General features: G+C 41.6%; 1 protein-coding gene across 1 annotated transcript in view; it reads left to right on the top strand.

Annotated features, from left to right (window-relative positions):
- The window catches only part of cxadr (CXADR Ig-like cell adhesion molecule), a 48,537-nt gene that overhangs the window by 12,743 nt on the left and 19,681 nt on the right, over positions 1-16,113 (top strand). The window contains exon 2 of the mRNA XM_012865218.3: positions 15,378-15,547. Coding sequence (XP_012720672.1) covers positions 15,378-15,547 — 170 coding nt within the window. The remainder of the gene's footprint in view (positions 1-15,377; positions 15,548-16,113) is intronic.

Raw genomic sequence — 16,113 nt, 5'->3', positions numbered from 1 at the left:
GCTGTCAGCTCGTATGACAACAAACGCACACATACACAAACACGCAAGAATGACGTCATGTCCGTTTTTCTAACTACTAGCGTTTAGGTCAGGCTAATTATGTAGCAGGATTATGTGGAGATATTTAGCAGGAGTCAGTCAGACTTACTTTGACCGGTAAAAAATATGCTTGGCTGGTAGATTTTTGTCTACTGGCCAACTTGGCCGGTGAATCAGGAAGTTAATTTCGGACACTTTTCACAGACAGGCTTCTGTGGCTGTTATTTACTGAAGAAGTTAATTGAGGTTCTGATAGAAAAGTGTCAGCTTAAACAGTGCTGCAGATTGTTTTGTAGCCACTGACCAATCCTGGTGTCCATACTGGTCGTAATGTAATGCCTGATCACTGTACACTTTAAAAGAGGATCAGATTGATTTAATTTCCTGCTGTCTTCAAACTATATTCATTAAAACTGTGTTTCTTTCCCACTGTGGCTCTAAGGTCATTACTTCTGAGTGTGTATCGGATCTATATGTACGATGACCACAGGCATCTGTGCTTTTGGGTGTAGAAAAGACTCTGTGGGCCAAACCACAGCAAGGTCAACAAGCCACACCAGACATTTAATTACCGTAGTGCATCTCTCCGCCATGTGAGGAAACCGGCAGCTGGCCCGGTTGCCCTAAAGAGAGATGAGATTGAACTGAAAATAGCCTGCCGCTCGCTGCTTTATGTCGGGCACAACGCACAGAACCGCACCACCTTAATGACAAGTGCTCCCGTTAATAAGCAGGCCCACACACAGGCAGCTGAGCCGGATCTGCTAAGTTCACAAGGAACCAGCTGTTAAGCGCCTTAATAGAGCCCATGTATAATTCATAGGCGCACACAGAGCTTTGTGGCTGACTGGCTTTCTCCAAGGGGCCAATAATTAGAAAAATAGTAAATCTACCACCCAGTCACAGAGACGCTCACAACAACCCAACTTCTTTATAAGGTAGATGATGGCTTTGCCTTCATATTTAATCGCTGTGAGACGGATGAGCGTTAAGAAATTATTCATCTGCGACAGCCTGAGCCATAACACACCTCAGTGCTCCGTCTGTCAATGAATGACCTTCGAGAATATAAAAAGATTCTCTCCCTCCTGCCGTGTCATCTGACATTCAGCTAAATACAACAGTTTTCAGACTCCACGTGTGTGACGCAGCTGAAGTAAAAATAAAAGTTGATTATTTTTTTTACTGTCATACTCTTGGATATTAGTCTAATCTTCATTATTTTCATTTTTTACAGTGGGTAGCCTATCCCAAATCCCCGTACGTTATTAGGTGGACCTTTTTCTATGTCTCCTTTTTAACTAAAACCCATTCTTTCATTTTTATCTGTAAAACTCATTTAACAGTAGGTGAAAATTCACTGAGCAACGGCTTAGACACTTCCTGGGATATGTTCTTGTTTTCAGACTGATCCAAGATGTCCTTGTAAGCTTTGTTTGGCTGACTATCTGGGCTACAGTTGGGTCAGACCTTTTTTAGACGTCATTAGAGCCATCGGGGAGTTGATTTGTACCGAAGGTTTCAGGCAAAAGCACTTTAGTTCAGGTGCAATACCCTCAACACTCAGATAGCCTTGTGGAAGTGTTCCTAGGTGCCGTTTCTCCTGTGGCTGCTTGTGGTCTGTTTATTTTTTAGTAGAATGTGGTTACAGTTCAGATCTAGATCAAATTCTAAACTAACTTTGATCATTTTCCCACCTGACTCTCCCACCTGAGCTGTTAATCTTCACAGCTCCTCCAAAGCCATTATCGGCCTCTTGGCTATTCTTAATAATGCCATACTTGCCCCGACCTTCCAGTTCAAGCCCAAGATGTCTTGGTAGGTTTTGTTGTTCTACAAATGGTACCCAGGTGTTTATTAATTGTCATAGTGTCATTAGCAGCCCAGCCAATTGGTTATTCTAGATGTATTCAGATTTTTAGGGGTATCACAGTAAAGAGCACTGAATAAAAATGCCCACTGTTATGTTGGTCTGTCCCACAAAATCGCAGTAAAGAACATAGAGAAGGGTTCTATAGTACTGTGTAGTATTTTTTACGTCTAATATAGCCAAGGCAGTAAGTACCACACCCTTGTGTTGCCATGCTGTTTAACTTTACTGCTGCTACAACCTCATCATTTCAGAAGGCACTGCCTGTTTCAGGGCCTTGAGGACAAAACAAAATTTGTGCTTCATCGAGAAGCCTCAGGAATCATAACACACTGGTCAGATTAGTTAAAGCTCGTTGGAGATGTCCGTGAAGAACGTGTGTAGGAGAAACACTGTATGAAGATCAGCTCTAGTGGCCTGCTGACCCCATCAGAGGCTGAAGCATGGAGACCTTCTTTAGAATAGCCAGCGTTTGGCTGCTCTGTTGTATTATTATTATTATTATTATTATTATTATTATTATTATTATTATTATTATTATTATTATTATTATTAGCTACATTTAAATGGTTTTGCTGGAACATTACACACCACTCGCTGTTACCACGGTAACTCTGTTTTAACCCAAACCAGTTGGTGGGGAATCTAAGACGAGCGGCGCTGATGTGATTTTTGCTGCTTTTTAATAGGCACTGAGTGAACAACACCCAGATATTTAGGGATCATCAAACAGATCTCAGGTTGGATTATTTGTTAGCACCATCATTACAAGACGAAAGGGATTGGGAAAAAATACTAATAAACTAAGCCATATGGACAGTTAATTTGATCTCTAGTTTTATATTTTCTTCTTTGGTCATAAAGTCAGATTTTTTTCTTATTTTTCTTTCTTTTGTTCCAGGATAACTCTGCTAATGCAGCCGAGTTATTTTTACCATTGCCAATCGCGTCTTGTCAAAGTTGTGTGTGGATGACCCCGGGTGTTTGGAGCTCCCTCCTCATGTTGAGGCTGAGAGTTCAAGCTGGAGGCATGAATAAAGCCAGCAGTCTTGGTTAAGCTATAACAACAACTGACAGTTTTGGCCTCCAGCTTTCTACAGGGCTTCGCCACAAAGGTGCTCTCACTCCACCTGGATTCATGAAGCTTTGGCCCGTTTCACTGCCAGTGCAGTGAACAAAGAGAAAGGAGAAAGGATTACCCATCTTATCTTCCAACAACAGCCTTATCTTGATGTCCTGCTGTAGCGTCGGAGCCACACAGAGGACAGGAAGGCACAGTCTGTGTCGCTGCACTTCCACAAACACCTCCTTCTGCCTGCAAATGACTGCTTTGGACAGCGTGAACCGCGTAGATCGGATGTTTTAAAAGCATTTCCAAACATATCGACACACCAGCGGTTATTTCAAAGTGCTTTGGCAACATGTCAGTTGTGCATTAGTCCTGAGGCAAAATTTTAACACCAGTCAAACATTTTGTTTGATCAAATGCACATTGTTCGACTATTGAATGGCTAGCTCTGAGTATAAAACACAGAGGAATTTATTTATGAAATTTCCAGAGGTCTGCCATTGTGCAATGCCTTTAAGGCAAGGCAGTTAGGACATTGCACAAGCTATTTTTAGCTTGGAACTAGGGCCATCATGATTCATCAAATGATTTGAGGACCTAATTCATAAAATTTGTGGCAAAATTATCTGCCTCGAAGCTTCGTTACATTAATTTATTCTGTCCACCTATATTTGCCCCTGTCACACCCAAATTCCCCATTGTGGGAGTAAAGGTATTTCTATTCCATTAAACATGGGTCAGAATCATCAGAATAATTGATGAAATAATCAATTACTGAAATTGTCGTTTATGGCAGCCCTACTTGGAACCAAGAGAAAACGGCAGGAACAAAGCAGACTGCAAACAGGCAATGTTTGATAACCTACTGCTGGTTTAAACACCACAGTAACCCTGACCTGTCTGCCGTCTTCTAAGTAAATGCTCTCTAAATAAAAATGCAACACTTTTCAAGTTTGTATTTATGAAAAAATGTTGAAAGCCTTATATTGTGTTCTCTCCACTTGTCAATAATGTTCTACTTTGTGTTGGTTTGCCACTTAAAATCCCAGTAAAACGTGCTGAAGTTTGTGGTTTTACCATGAGAGAACCTGGACACTTTCAAAGACTAAGGATACTTTTTTAATGCAAATAAAAACATGTTTGCGTAAGAAAATTATTTTTGTTTGAATAAAGTTTGGGATCGTGGAAGATAATGTGGAATGTGGGGGTTTCATCTCTGGTCAGACATGAATGTCTGATGGACCCAGGGAGGAACCAAGGAACTGAGCTCTGCAGATGTTTCTGAGCTCTGCAGATGTTTTACTCTGTGCTCAGCCTGCAGCCCAATGCGTTTAGTGCTCTGCCAGTGAACCCGCAGTCACTGGGTCTCTGGTTCTTTTCCTCAGTCATTTAGGTCTGTTGTGCGTCTTTTACAAGGATGACCTTAGTTGACCAGATCAGCCTGGCAGAAATGTGAGCGATGATTTGTCCTTGCTGGAATGAGGAAGTACCTCCTTATCAGAGAGGAAAGTAAGTCAGACTGGACTCTGTTCATTCTCACAGCTTCCAGTACACATGCTTCAAACATCTAGCTCTCACCAGACTCAGCAGATCAACTTGCTTTATTCTTCAAATTCCTGTATTCTAAAATAGGGTTTTATCTCCATGGGGTTTTAATGTGTAGTCTTTGAGGAGAAACCTACTGCGATGTGTTTGCTGGTCTGACCAAAGTCTTTAGTGTTGACCAGGACATGATGGACAGTGATCGTGCTTGTTTCAAATGGATTTTTACGATTGCACACTGTAAAGCCCAGCCCACTCCAACAGGGGTCTGAGTTGGGCAGTTGCTCTGTGCCTCGCTCATTATTTCAGCATTTGACCGGATCACGGTTGGCTCTGTGCCTCTGGGCTCAGACAAAGGCTGGGGCCCCGATAGGAGTCTGGGTTGGATCAGACACTTTATTTGTTTTAGGGGTTGGGAGGATAGGCTAGGCTTTAGCGTTGCACCCCCAACCCCCCCATAGAAAGGTCCTGTGTTGCAAGAGAAGACGCCCCATTGTTCTACCCCACTGAGACATGTGGTTTCTATTTCTTCTCTGCTTCCCAGTAAACTGCTGGAAGCTCACCAGACAAATACCTGCATTTATTTGACATTGTTTCTTTAACAGCCCCACTAAATCGCTGTGTGGTATTTATTAAAAAGGCAGCGGTGTGATTGTTTAGTTCTTATGGATTTTTAGACTTTTTTTCTGATTTCTTCTGGTGGAAAGGTTGTAGGTTTTATATTTAGTGTCTGAAATATTCAAGTTACCTTTACAGTCTTTTTCAAAAATGTGATTTATTATGGAAAAATTATTTTATATCAGTAACTTAGTTCACTAAATGAAATGCATTATATAGGTTCATTAACAGGCTGTTTTTTTAGGCCTTTATTTCTGTTAATTATGATGATATTCTGTTTACAGCTAAGGAAAACATGACATTTAAGGATAAAATATTATCAGATCAAGAAAACCAAGTTTTAATGCAGAGATGTGGGCTTAATGAAACGTGTCTAATACCTGCTGAAAGGTTGTTCTTTTTAAAATGTACTTTTAATCTGAAAAATAAGCCGCATCGCAACGCTTATTCTAGTTTGTAGAATCTGAGCGTATATTGTATTTTAAAGCTTTCCTGATGCAACAGGATTTCAGTTCTAAGAATACCCTCAAATACATGATTTATGGCTTATTTGCACCATTTCTCAAGCCTTCCATAGTGTTTTCAAGTGGTGACCAATTGCTTGCAAGAAATAGTTTTTTCTTTTCTAATTACCCTTTTTGCATTATTGAGCTCTGGAAGAGGCTTTCTATGTGACATCTTCATCTAATTGCAGGCGGGTGTTTTTTTTTTAGGAAACATGACATCCTGTTTTCTCTCACCCCTCATATTCAGTGCTTACAGTCCGTTGTGTTTTAATTTATTCCTCATATAATAATATTGGCACATATGCCATTGTTTCCCTTGATGATGTTATCTGGGAACTGCTAGTGGCTCTGGCGTCTCGCCTATCAGCTCTGCCAGAGCCAGTCGCATTGTCACCAGCTCTGTGTCCCTGGGCTTCAACAGATCCTGGAGGAAAGGGGCTTTTTATGCTTACGTGCTGAAGTTAGCACAGGTTTGGGGCATAGAACTGTGTTATACTGTTCAAAGGGAGATATATATATATATATATATATATATATATATATATATATATATATATATATATATATATATATATATATATATATATATATATATATATATATATATATATATATATATATATATATATATATATACAGGTAGGTATATACAGGTAGGTATAACAGGTCCTCCAGGGCAGGGCTTCCCAGAGTGAAGGAAGGAAACATTTAGCATTTCCTTCTTTGTGAAACCAATATCAAAGTGTAACTTTACAAGATGCTCCACATTCCTCGTTTTGATGCAGGCTGAAGGCGGCACTTTTTTGTAAGAGTTCTTAGAGAAATATTACTTCATTCTCATAATTTTACGACTTTATTCTCAAAACTTCCAAAAAGAAGAAGAGAGAAAACGATACCACTCACTAAAATGAAGTCGTCGGTCTCTTGTACTGTTATTTTAGGGGTCACTGGCTGAAAAATTTGGGAACCCCTGTGCTAGCAGATCCAGCACAAGCCCACCTCTCCTTTAGAAACCAAAAGCGGTGCTCCAGAGTAGGTCTTGTTTTAATGAGCATTTCACTGACACCACACTGACATATCTCTGTGTCCAACACATCATGTTTTGAGAGCCTCAGTACTGTTATGACAGGGTCTACTTCCTTAAATGTGGTTCTAGATTTTGGGAGAACCCCATAAAGAGATGCCCTGGAAAGCAAAGTTAACTTTATATACCCTGGCCTGCAAGAACCAAGGAATGTGTTCTCTCTGCCAGCGCTGCAAGAAAAGAAATGACTTCATTCTTTTCATGTAGGCTTTGTTAATGTGGAAAGGCGGAAATGTTGTTCCTGCATTTCCGTCCTATGAAGACTTCCAAAGAGCTCTGCTGGAGTAAAGTCTCAAAGTCTTGGCCAGAATGGTCTTTGTTCTTAGTTCCGCCTCCTTAAGTAAATATACAGATTAGCCATAAACAGACCTTTAAATACAAGCAATCACCCTGCATAAGCAAAGTATTTAGTCCAGCAAACGCACAGCTCGTGCACAGTTACACACAAGAGATCCCAAGCTGGACACTCTTTAAATCTTTAATGTTTTTCTTAATGGTCAGAAATTACTCACTCCTACAACAAAATACTGCTATCTGAAAAATTCTAGGCTCAGTCACCGCTGGGGAAAATATTCCCTTTTTCAGAAGCTAAAAATTTCCCACTATCCCCAGTCCTCTCATATAGGTTTTCTAGCGTTACAATCTTAATATTTTCTGCAACATTCTGCACTAAAGTTTAATCTACTCCAAAGACAACTTTGTGCTGCCTGTGGCACATTAATGCATTCAGCCTAAATCGATGAGATGAATCAGTTCAAACCCAAAACCAACATACCAACCAAAGTCTTCCATTGCTCATGAGGATGAACTAAAAATTCTCCCACACATCTTGAAGTCCTCACTGGCCTAAACTTGTGTACACCACCTAAGACTCGGTGCACTCCCGTCTACATCGATACATCCCAAAATAAGCATCCATTTTTCTGCAGTATGTACATTTGATACAAGAGAGCTATTAACTTTTATTGGTCTGAGTAGCTTGAGAGCACTCTATAATAACTGATTAAAATCTGCTTTATATCATCAATGTGACAGAGCCTGTCGGCTCTGAGGTCAGTCATTTAGTATCTCAATAATTCAAACTTAATCATTCATTATGAAATAAGTGGTGGATTCTCAGTGCTTTCCTCTGCCCTGCTCCCTCGCTGGATTCCCACAGTTGTTTAAATGCTCTGGTGGTTTTCTGTTGGGATGGCAGGTTTCCAAATCAACTAAAGCGCATCTCATGGTGGCTTTCTTTCTCACAGAGTAAAAGGATTTTCTGGCAAGCAAGGCCTTTCATGAGCCTTTAACCAATTACATTAGGGTTACTGCTACAATTGATGTTTATGAATTCAAATTGGATGTTGTGGACATGCAGAGACATTGCAATAACCACGTCCTCCAGGGCCTCTACTAAAAGCTGTCAAATGCTCAGGCAACGGTGTGAAGTGCCAGTCATTCATCATCCCCTTCATCATTTAATGTTCAATTATGTCAAAACAGCCTTTAGGTGCTCCGCACTGGGGATTGATGGCTGCTCTGTGTGGCAAGTGGAGCTTTCAGGCTGCATTATAACACAATCAGTATGGTCCAACGGGCCCAGCTCTCTGCTACATTAAATAAACGCCAGCCGAGCTCCCTCTCTGGGCACCCACCCTGCCTCAAATTGAACGGTTCCAGCGGGAGCGCCATGGCCAGCGTTCAGAGCGTTCTTTCAGACCGGCAACCAAGTTAAGGCGATATCCTTTGTTGTGCCGGAAATAATTGATGTTCCTCAGCAATGGCGGAGGGATTGGCTCGCCCATGTGTGATTTGGAGTTTGGCTCTGCTGAGTAATTTGCTCATTCCACAGCCCCACAGACTGCAGTTACCGTAATAAATCACTAATGTTCATTCCAGCGTTATTGCAGATCCAGAAAAAATTTGACTCACTCACTCTCCTCTTCTGATGTAACACTTTATTTTTCACTAGTTATTCAGTATTTTTTTTTGCCCAAGGGTATTACACTTGCTGGGTAATGAATAAAAGATTGGCACTTGATGTGTGCCCATCTCTTTACTTAGAACCATCTCCTCCATTACAGTCATAATACATTTCCCTATTTCCAGCCAGTTGGCTAGAATATTTTGAAGTTGACTGACGGTGAGCTAAAGCTGTCAGAGCCTCTGAAGCATGCAGCAGACCAAATGCGTAGTTTTAACAGGATTAAGGCTACGCATGGGGAAGGTAAATAGACGTAAATCCCAGTGTGGTGCAGTTCACCTCTTTCTCCTAGCCAAGCCGTCCCTGTCACTGTTGTTGCCTTATGAGCCTGAAATAGCTGCTAGCTTTATCTCCTCATGGTAAGAGTTGGTGTTCAGGGCTTTAGGAGAAGCTTATCATCCCCCATGGTCTCTGCCTGGGCTTTGAGGGTCTTGGGCGTCGGGTTAAGAGAGGTTAGCTTGCCAAGCCGTAAGGTTTATTAATAGTATATGCCGGAGCGGCTCCTTGTAACACACAGCTTTGCTTTGTCTGTTGGACGTTTAAGGCGAAGCACTTGACTGGAAGCATCACCCTTGCTTTGAAATCGCCGTGCATGGCACTGAGAAACTAATGCTGCTTCTAAGTAGAGATATTTCCAGGCCTAGTGTCTCAGCATCCCTCCTCGTCTTTACGCTGGCTGTAATCCGCACACGTAAACAAACTTTTTTTTTTTTTTCCTGTGTTGTTTTTGCATGTTAAAGGAAACCAGCAGAAGATTGTCAGAATGTCCTCAGATACGTTAAAAACAGGTAATTTGCGTGTTTGTGGTGCGTACTGATGTCGATACCTTTAAATCTGTTAACCGCATTACCCAGGCTAATGTTGAATTGTTTATTGGGGCTTTTTATCTAAAAATGACTGTGTGTGAATGAGGAAGGCACTCATATGGTTTCGCTTAAGTTGAAACCATATATCATGCATTTGATGAGCCTGTTGACTTCATCAAATGCATTTGAAATGCGAAGTAACTTCCCTTTTCATCATTCCTTTCTCTGAGTCCTATTTAACTTCTTTCCCCCGCTCCTTACCTCCGTCACTGTCTGTCTACGTCTTTCTCTCCCTCCGTCACGCCGCCTCTTAAGCACCGCAGTAACCACCTCCGAGGGATTGGTTGCCAGGAGACAGGATTCTCTCCCCATTGTATGCCGACAAAGGTGGATGGGGTGGGTGATGGGGTTACAATCAGCATGCCCGCAGAGAAATGGAGGCCAGGGGACTCGTACGCCACAGTCACAGTTGTGTCAAAGAGGAGGAGGACTGGCAGGACGGGCCGGAGAGGCTGGTGATTGTTGACACTCTGGTGATTCCTTGAGCTTCTTCCAGATCTCCCAGTAATCATGCTGGATGTGCTGTGGCACAGTGTGGTGGAGACTGGAGGCGAAGGGTGATTCACAGAAACAGAGCCAGATGGGATTAGCTTTTCTAACAAACTTTTTAATTAGCCGGCGTGACCCCACCCCCACTGCCCTCTAACCTTACTGCTCAGCTCCTGCTCTGCAGAGGGAAGACGCATACGCACACACACTGGCATGCATCTTAATTTAACTACAGACGCTAAGCTCAAGGAAATAAATGAGTATGTCTGGTGTGCGTGCATGGCTGCCTTTACTAGCAATCCATTTTTCATCTTTCCTTGTTTTCCTTGGACTGAAATGATGGCCTCTCTTATCAGTCCATTATATTCACTTAAAGCTAGAAGGCCAGTTTACTTTTGCCCTGGTGCCATTACTCTAAATAAAGATGGCTTTCAACCTAAATAAACCAGTGATTATATGCAGCAGTCTCACGCTTTGGATCATTTATTCTTCTGAGTAACATCCTGCAGGGTTGATACAGGGTACACGGAACGTGTTGATAGTTACTTATTAACCTAGTCAACTACTTTCTGTTAGCATGTTAGCAGGATTGAGGAAACCAGAGTTGGATTACTCCTGTCAATTATTCTAAGGATTAAAGTAGAGAGTTTATTTGTAAAGCAGTTACAGAAGTGTTTGAGATGTATTAGATTATTTTCAGGTCAATATAAAGCACTGGGCACATATTGATGCTCTGTGCGGGCTGCCCTTCTCAAAAACCTGCCTATGTAACTTGAGAGGGTAAGATCCGTAGCTGAACGCCGCTCTAGGTCACAGGACCTAGGCCTTTCTAGGTGACTCCTGTACAACAAACAGAACAGAAATGATACTTACCTGATCAGACCTATTTTTGGCTCTCTCATGTAGGACTTAATCTAGAGGGGTGAATGTAGTCTTGTCTTAAGCAACTCCATTTCTTCTCTACCTGCTGGTCCAGACTGGTCTGCTATCAGATTCCAAAACACGGATGGAGACTGTTTAATTTTATGCTAATGTTTAATGTTGCCAGTGGCCTTCAGGCGCGCTAAACCTGGCAGTTACAGGTCTAGCGCCCCTTGTGGCTAAAGGTTACACAGTGCTGCTTTTTACACAGAATCAAAAATACAATTTAATAAGAGTATTTTTGTGTGGTTTTCTGTTGCAGCTTTATTGTTGTTGATGGTTTGTAAAACCCCTAAATACAAGCATTTTGACAATAACAGATAACAGCAATCTTTGATGCGTAATACAGCTAGCAGCAAACATTTTATTTACTATGGCAGGGCCTGCCATCTTGTTTTATAAGTATGTTTCAAAGCTCATAAGTTGGGCTTTGAATTCAGGTCAATTCCCAGATGAGAGTATTGAAATAAAAGTAAGCTTTTAAAAATTATTTTATTTTTTTTATGAAAGAAAGAAAATCTAGTAATTAGATTCGGTAAAAACAGAAATCTGAGATTTTATTTTTAAGCCATGTCGCCCAGCCTTACTTGTTTGGTTGTAGGCCAGGATATTTTTTTAAATTCCTATTAGCACTAGAAGTTTTTTTTTTTTACAAACAAAGATTTAATAAATGTTGCCTGCATTTATATTCTGCTCTCTAAAACTTCGTAATAAAATGCGGTGCAGCCAAAGATCTCTAGGAGCCACTTCGTTAGTCCACGTGTGTGATATCTCAGTATAAAGGCAGCTGTTCTGTTTCTGGCCTCAGATGTTTGTTAGAGAACACTAGAGAACAAGCATTTTCAGCAAGGAGACGTTTAAAACAGAGCTGGGTTAGAGAACAGTTACTCGAGCGATGAGCAGCTCACTGAGCTCTTTTCAAACAATCATCTAAAACCGTAGAGCATGGCTCAACTCCAGTTCTACCAAGGACATGGCTGTCTCCCTGAATGCCAGGAGGCCTATGGTAGCGCTGGGGAAGCTGCAGAGGACCACAGCTCAGATGGCATCAGAGAAAATGAAACTTTCTGGCCTACATGCAAAATTTGGTGTATGGCAGAAAACTAACACCACCTGAACACAGCATTCCCACTGAGACACATGGTGGGTTTGACGGCATCATACTGAGAGCTTTCCTTCACTGGGGACAGGAATCTGGTTGAGTTGACACTAAACATACAGCAAAAGCTACAGTAGAAATTTAGATCCAAGCATATATGTGTGTTTTAATGGCCTAGTTAAAGTCCAGACCCAAATGTGATTAAGAATCATTGCAGGATTTAAAAATAGATAGTTACACGTCGTTCTCCAACCTGACTGACGTTGAGCTAGTCTGTGACATAAAATCCCAATTAAATACATAAAAGCTTGTCTTTAATGCGACTAAATCTAAAAAAAATTCTAGGTGCTGCAGTACTTTTGCACTGGAGCCGATAAATTCTACAAGTTAGCAGTAAATGACTGTTGATGGATGTGGGCCCAAAGCTGCAGCTTCCTTCTGATTTTAGTTTGCTGAATGAAGAAAGATCTAGCTGCTCTGTAACCCAAACAAATAGTTTCTGAACCTTGGGGGTCTGTCATTGATTTAACAGATCCATCAGACGGTGTCCTTTATTACCTGCCAGAAATCAGTCACTGTAGTAAACTGTTCCAGCTGGGTGCGTTCTTCTTCTCTCTGAGTCCAATCTTCTCCGTTCTCTAAACAACTGTGAATAATGCCCCAGCTCCTCTAAGTGCGTGATGAATTGACACGGCCTTCCTTCACGCAGATGACAAGCCCAATGTCTGTTTTGACATTGACAGACACATATCTCTGTTTTCTCCATTTTCCTCCCCGTTCCCTTGCTCCCGCTGAAGGCGATGGGCCGCTCCCGTCAAGGGCGTCTGTCAGAATCTGTGGGCTCAAACGAGCAGCTGCAGCTCGCGCAGTGGAGCCGTGAGAGCCCGCTCGCACTGCGCCAGCATGTCGCCCGCTTACAGGCTCTGAGCTTCAGCTGTAGTGGATGTGACTGGGATTATGCTCCATGTGGTGCATCTTGTTTGCTAGTGTCAAAGCTCAGAGGCTGGGTGAGGTTTGAAGCTGAAATGGAGCAAATGGAGCTCAACCTGTAACCGTGGCTCTGCTCACTGAGAGCCCAGAGGTTAAAGGGCAGTCAGGCAGCTGCTGATCTTCATCCTTCTCCATATTATTTCTGCTTTTTGATGGAGAGGTTGCTGTATGGTTTAAATATGTGGTAGGAAATAGTAGAAAAGCTGTTTAAAATCTAAACCCAGCCGAACTTCAACTCCTAATGAGTTGTATTTGTTTCCCTATGACAGCAGGATTGCGTGTCGACGGTAATTCCCAATTTTTCTGTTGTTTCCCTGATTGTCTTTTAACATGAGTCAAAGCTTTCCGTCACCTAAATGCCACACAGACATAGCTAAAAGAAAAATAGCTCGTTTTTTCTGTTTTTATATAGAGCTGTGTGTATTTCAGTTAGCTGCCATTTCTCTAATAGACCCTGCTGAAAAGACCCCCCCCCCATCCCTGTTGATTGCAATGTGGGAGGTTGTCAAAAGGATTTTCACACATTACGACAGCATGTGACAGCTCCATTCTCTGCGGACTGTATTTGTGTCATAGCTGAAGTGTCCTATAGAATGGGATATTTTAACCCGGTTTGTATCAGCAGAAAATTGCCCTCACCAGAAATGATGCGCTGCTTGTAATTGTTAATGGATCAAAGCTTTTTCTCATCATTTTTTCATGTTGCCGTGCTTCCTGTTACATTTTCTCCACTCTGTGGTCATTTATTTTCTGAAAGCAAAAGTACCTAATTAGAGAGACGCACCAATCAGAGATTGGAATCTGACAACTTTCCCTTAAATCAGCAGGTCAAAGACGGGTAAAAAACTTGTTTTTCCCCTAATAATTGAATGTGTCTTAACTGAGAACTCCCATCTTAAGTCCATAAAGTGATCAGCTGACAGCACGTAGCTGATTTTGTTAACCACCTGATAAAGGTTTGGGGCATAGGCTCTTCTGCATAGTGGGGGTAATCTTGTAGTTAATTTTCTTTTCATCATTTCACAATTTCTATGCAAGAACCTGCAGCAATTATTTTCTCCTTCATGCATTTTACAACTGAGAAAAATCATGTTTGAACAAAATTGAAATTAGGTCAGACCTCAAAAAAAAGTATTACTAAAAAGCCTGATCAGTGCATCTCATTTATTTTTTTACTGTCAGGTTTCACAAATTAAGCAAAAATAGGATTTTGCTTTCGTCTCTTTTTCTTTTCTTTGCAGTGTTCGCCACCACTTATAATGATCAATAATCACAGATTTGTTGGCTGATTTTGTCAAAATGAAAAGATATATTTTATATTTAGGAATATTTTCCATGTAATATTTAAAAAATAAAATCCCACATTGAAGCTGGATTATGAATGCTGATCAATATTTTGAATTGCAATCATTTGGGAAACCAACATCTGTGTTATGAAGCTGTCGAAGGAATATTTGGTAGGCTATTATAGTTATAGTGTGCATCTTGTGCCCCAGTATTATGTTCGATCCCTCCAAGATGTGGATGTTGGCATGTGAGTTGGTAAAGCCAAGGGAAAGTGGGAACCTGGCCTGCGAGCTGAATTCTCGCAGTATTTGTGCCTTCACAAACACACGGGAATCCATCTTGTACCGCTTCAACTGTTTGTGACTGAACCAAAAACACTATGAGCCAATCACGTTTCAGCTTTATGGTTTAAGGCGGGACATAGAGCTGTGAAAGCATTAGCTGCTGAGCCCACAGACCAAAATACACATGGCAGCGCAGGAGGACGCATACGTAGCTGTTTTGTCAGAGTCCCTGATTTTCTTTGAAAGAACAGGAAGAAGTGCCGGGACCAGGGTCACTTGTGGCTTCTCACTGACACCGTGATTGGCTCAAACCAACATTTGGTAGGTGAGCACCAGGTCTTTATTTCTCTGAGCTTCATCCAATCAGCTCAGAGAGTTTTGCTGAATGTTCCTCCTTTCCCCAAATAAATTCAATGGAAGCAGACCCAGATTGATGATGTGCAGAACGTAGAGTGCTACACGTTATCAATCCTGCTGGCCAGGCTAGGAAAGTAGTCCGTTTGCAATGATGCTGAGATAAGCAACATGATGTGTGGAGCAAGGCCGTCTCCCAGCTCTACCATCTTATGTAGAAATGCACAGTAGAAGTGACATTTAGGACATACGATAAATACGTAACATGTTACAGGTAGTAGTGAAATCCTGGATGAAATCCCAGCATGCCTTTCTCCTGTTTTAGGTGAAGTATCGCTAACATGACGTCACAGCTGTGAATTTAAGGTATGCTCTTTGTGTCTCTCCATACAGCCCTGGTCTCAGGTTTAGAGGTCACAACTACTCAGGTGGTGGCCCTAGAGAAGGCTGCCGGGCAGAGTGTGAAGTTGGACTGCCAGTTCACCTTGGTCCCAGAAGATTCTGGACCGCTGGACATAGAATGGAGTTTGCTGGCCGCCGACAGCAACGATGAAGACAAAGTGGTAGGTGACAATTTCTTTTAGCTCTTGCTGTCTTTAATGAACTCCTGATTGTTCTTCCATCGTTACTTGTATGGATTTTTTAAAACATTACAAAGTAGAAGCCCATTTGCAAAGTGGAGCATTTAGTGCAGTTTGAGCACTAAATCCAGTTAATCCTATGGCTCTCTTTTCAACTAAAACAGTGTAGTCTGGAGTTTGTCTTCAGTCAGCTATGTTCAGGCTACCACCTTTGAAACAATCATGTCAGATGGTGTTTGCTGCTGTCAGTTTTAAAGCAAGAATACTTTGTGTTAGGCAACCAAAGTGGGGTTTTTGGATGCCTTGCAAGGTTTATTGGTTTACTATATAAGCACAAGCATGATCATCGTAGAAGAAGGCACACAGAGAGAATCCATCAAAGGCGTTTTAATACTATTTTAGTTGCTAAGTAGATATTTTGATGATAGATGTTTCTCTGCTGCATTTTTCCTCTGAATAAATACCAAAGGAAACTGATTATTACTGGTGTGTTGGTGTGCAAACACAGCTCACTGAATGAGTTTTCCTTAAAGTGGCCTAGTCACTTT

The sequence above is a fragment of the Fundulus heteroclitus genome, chromosome 11 (assembly GCF_011125445.2).
Source record: "Fundulus heteroclitus isolate FHET01 chromosome 11, MU-UCD_Fhet_4.1, whole genome shotgun sequence".
NCBI lineage: Eukaryota > Metazoa > Chordata > Actinopteri > Cyprinodontiformes > Fundulidae > Fundulus > Fundulus heteroclitus.
Note: the sequence above shows the minus strand (reverse complement) of the source record. Positions and strands in the feature narration are given on the sequence as shown.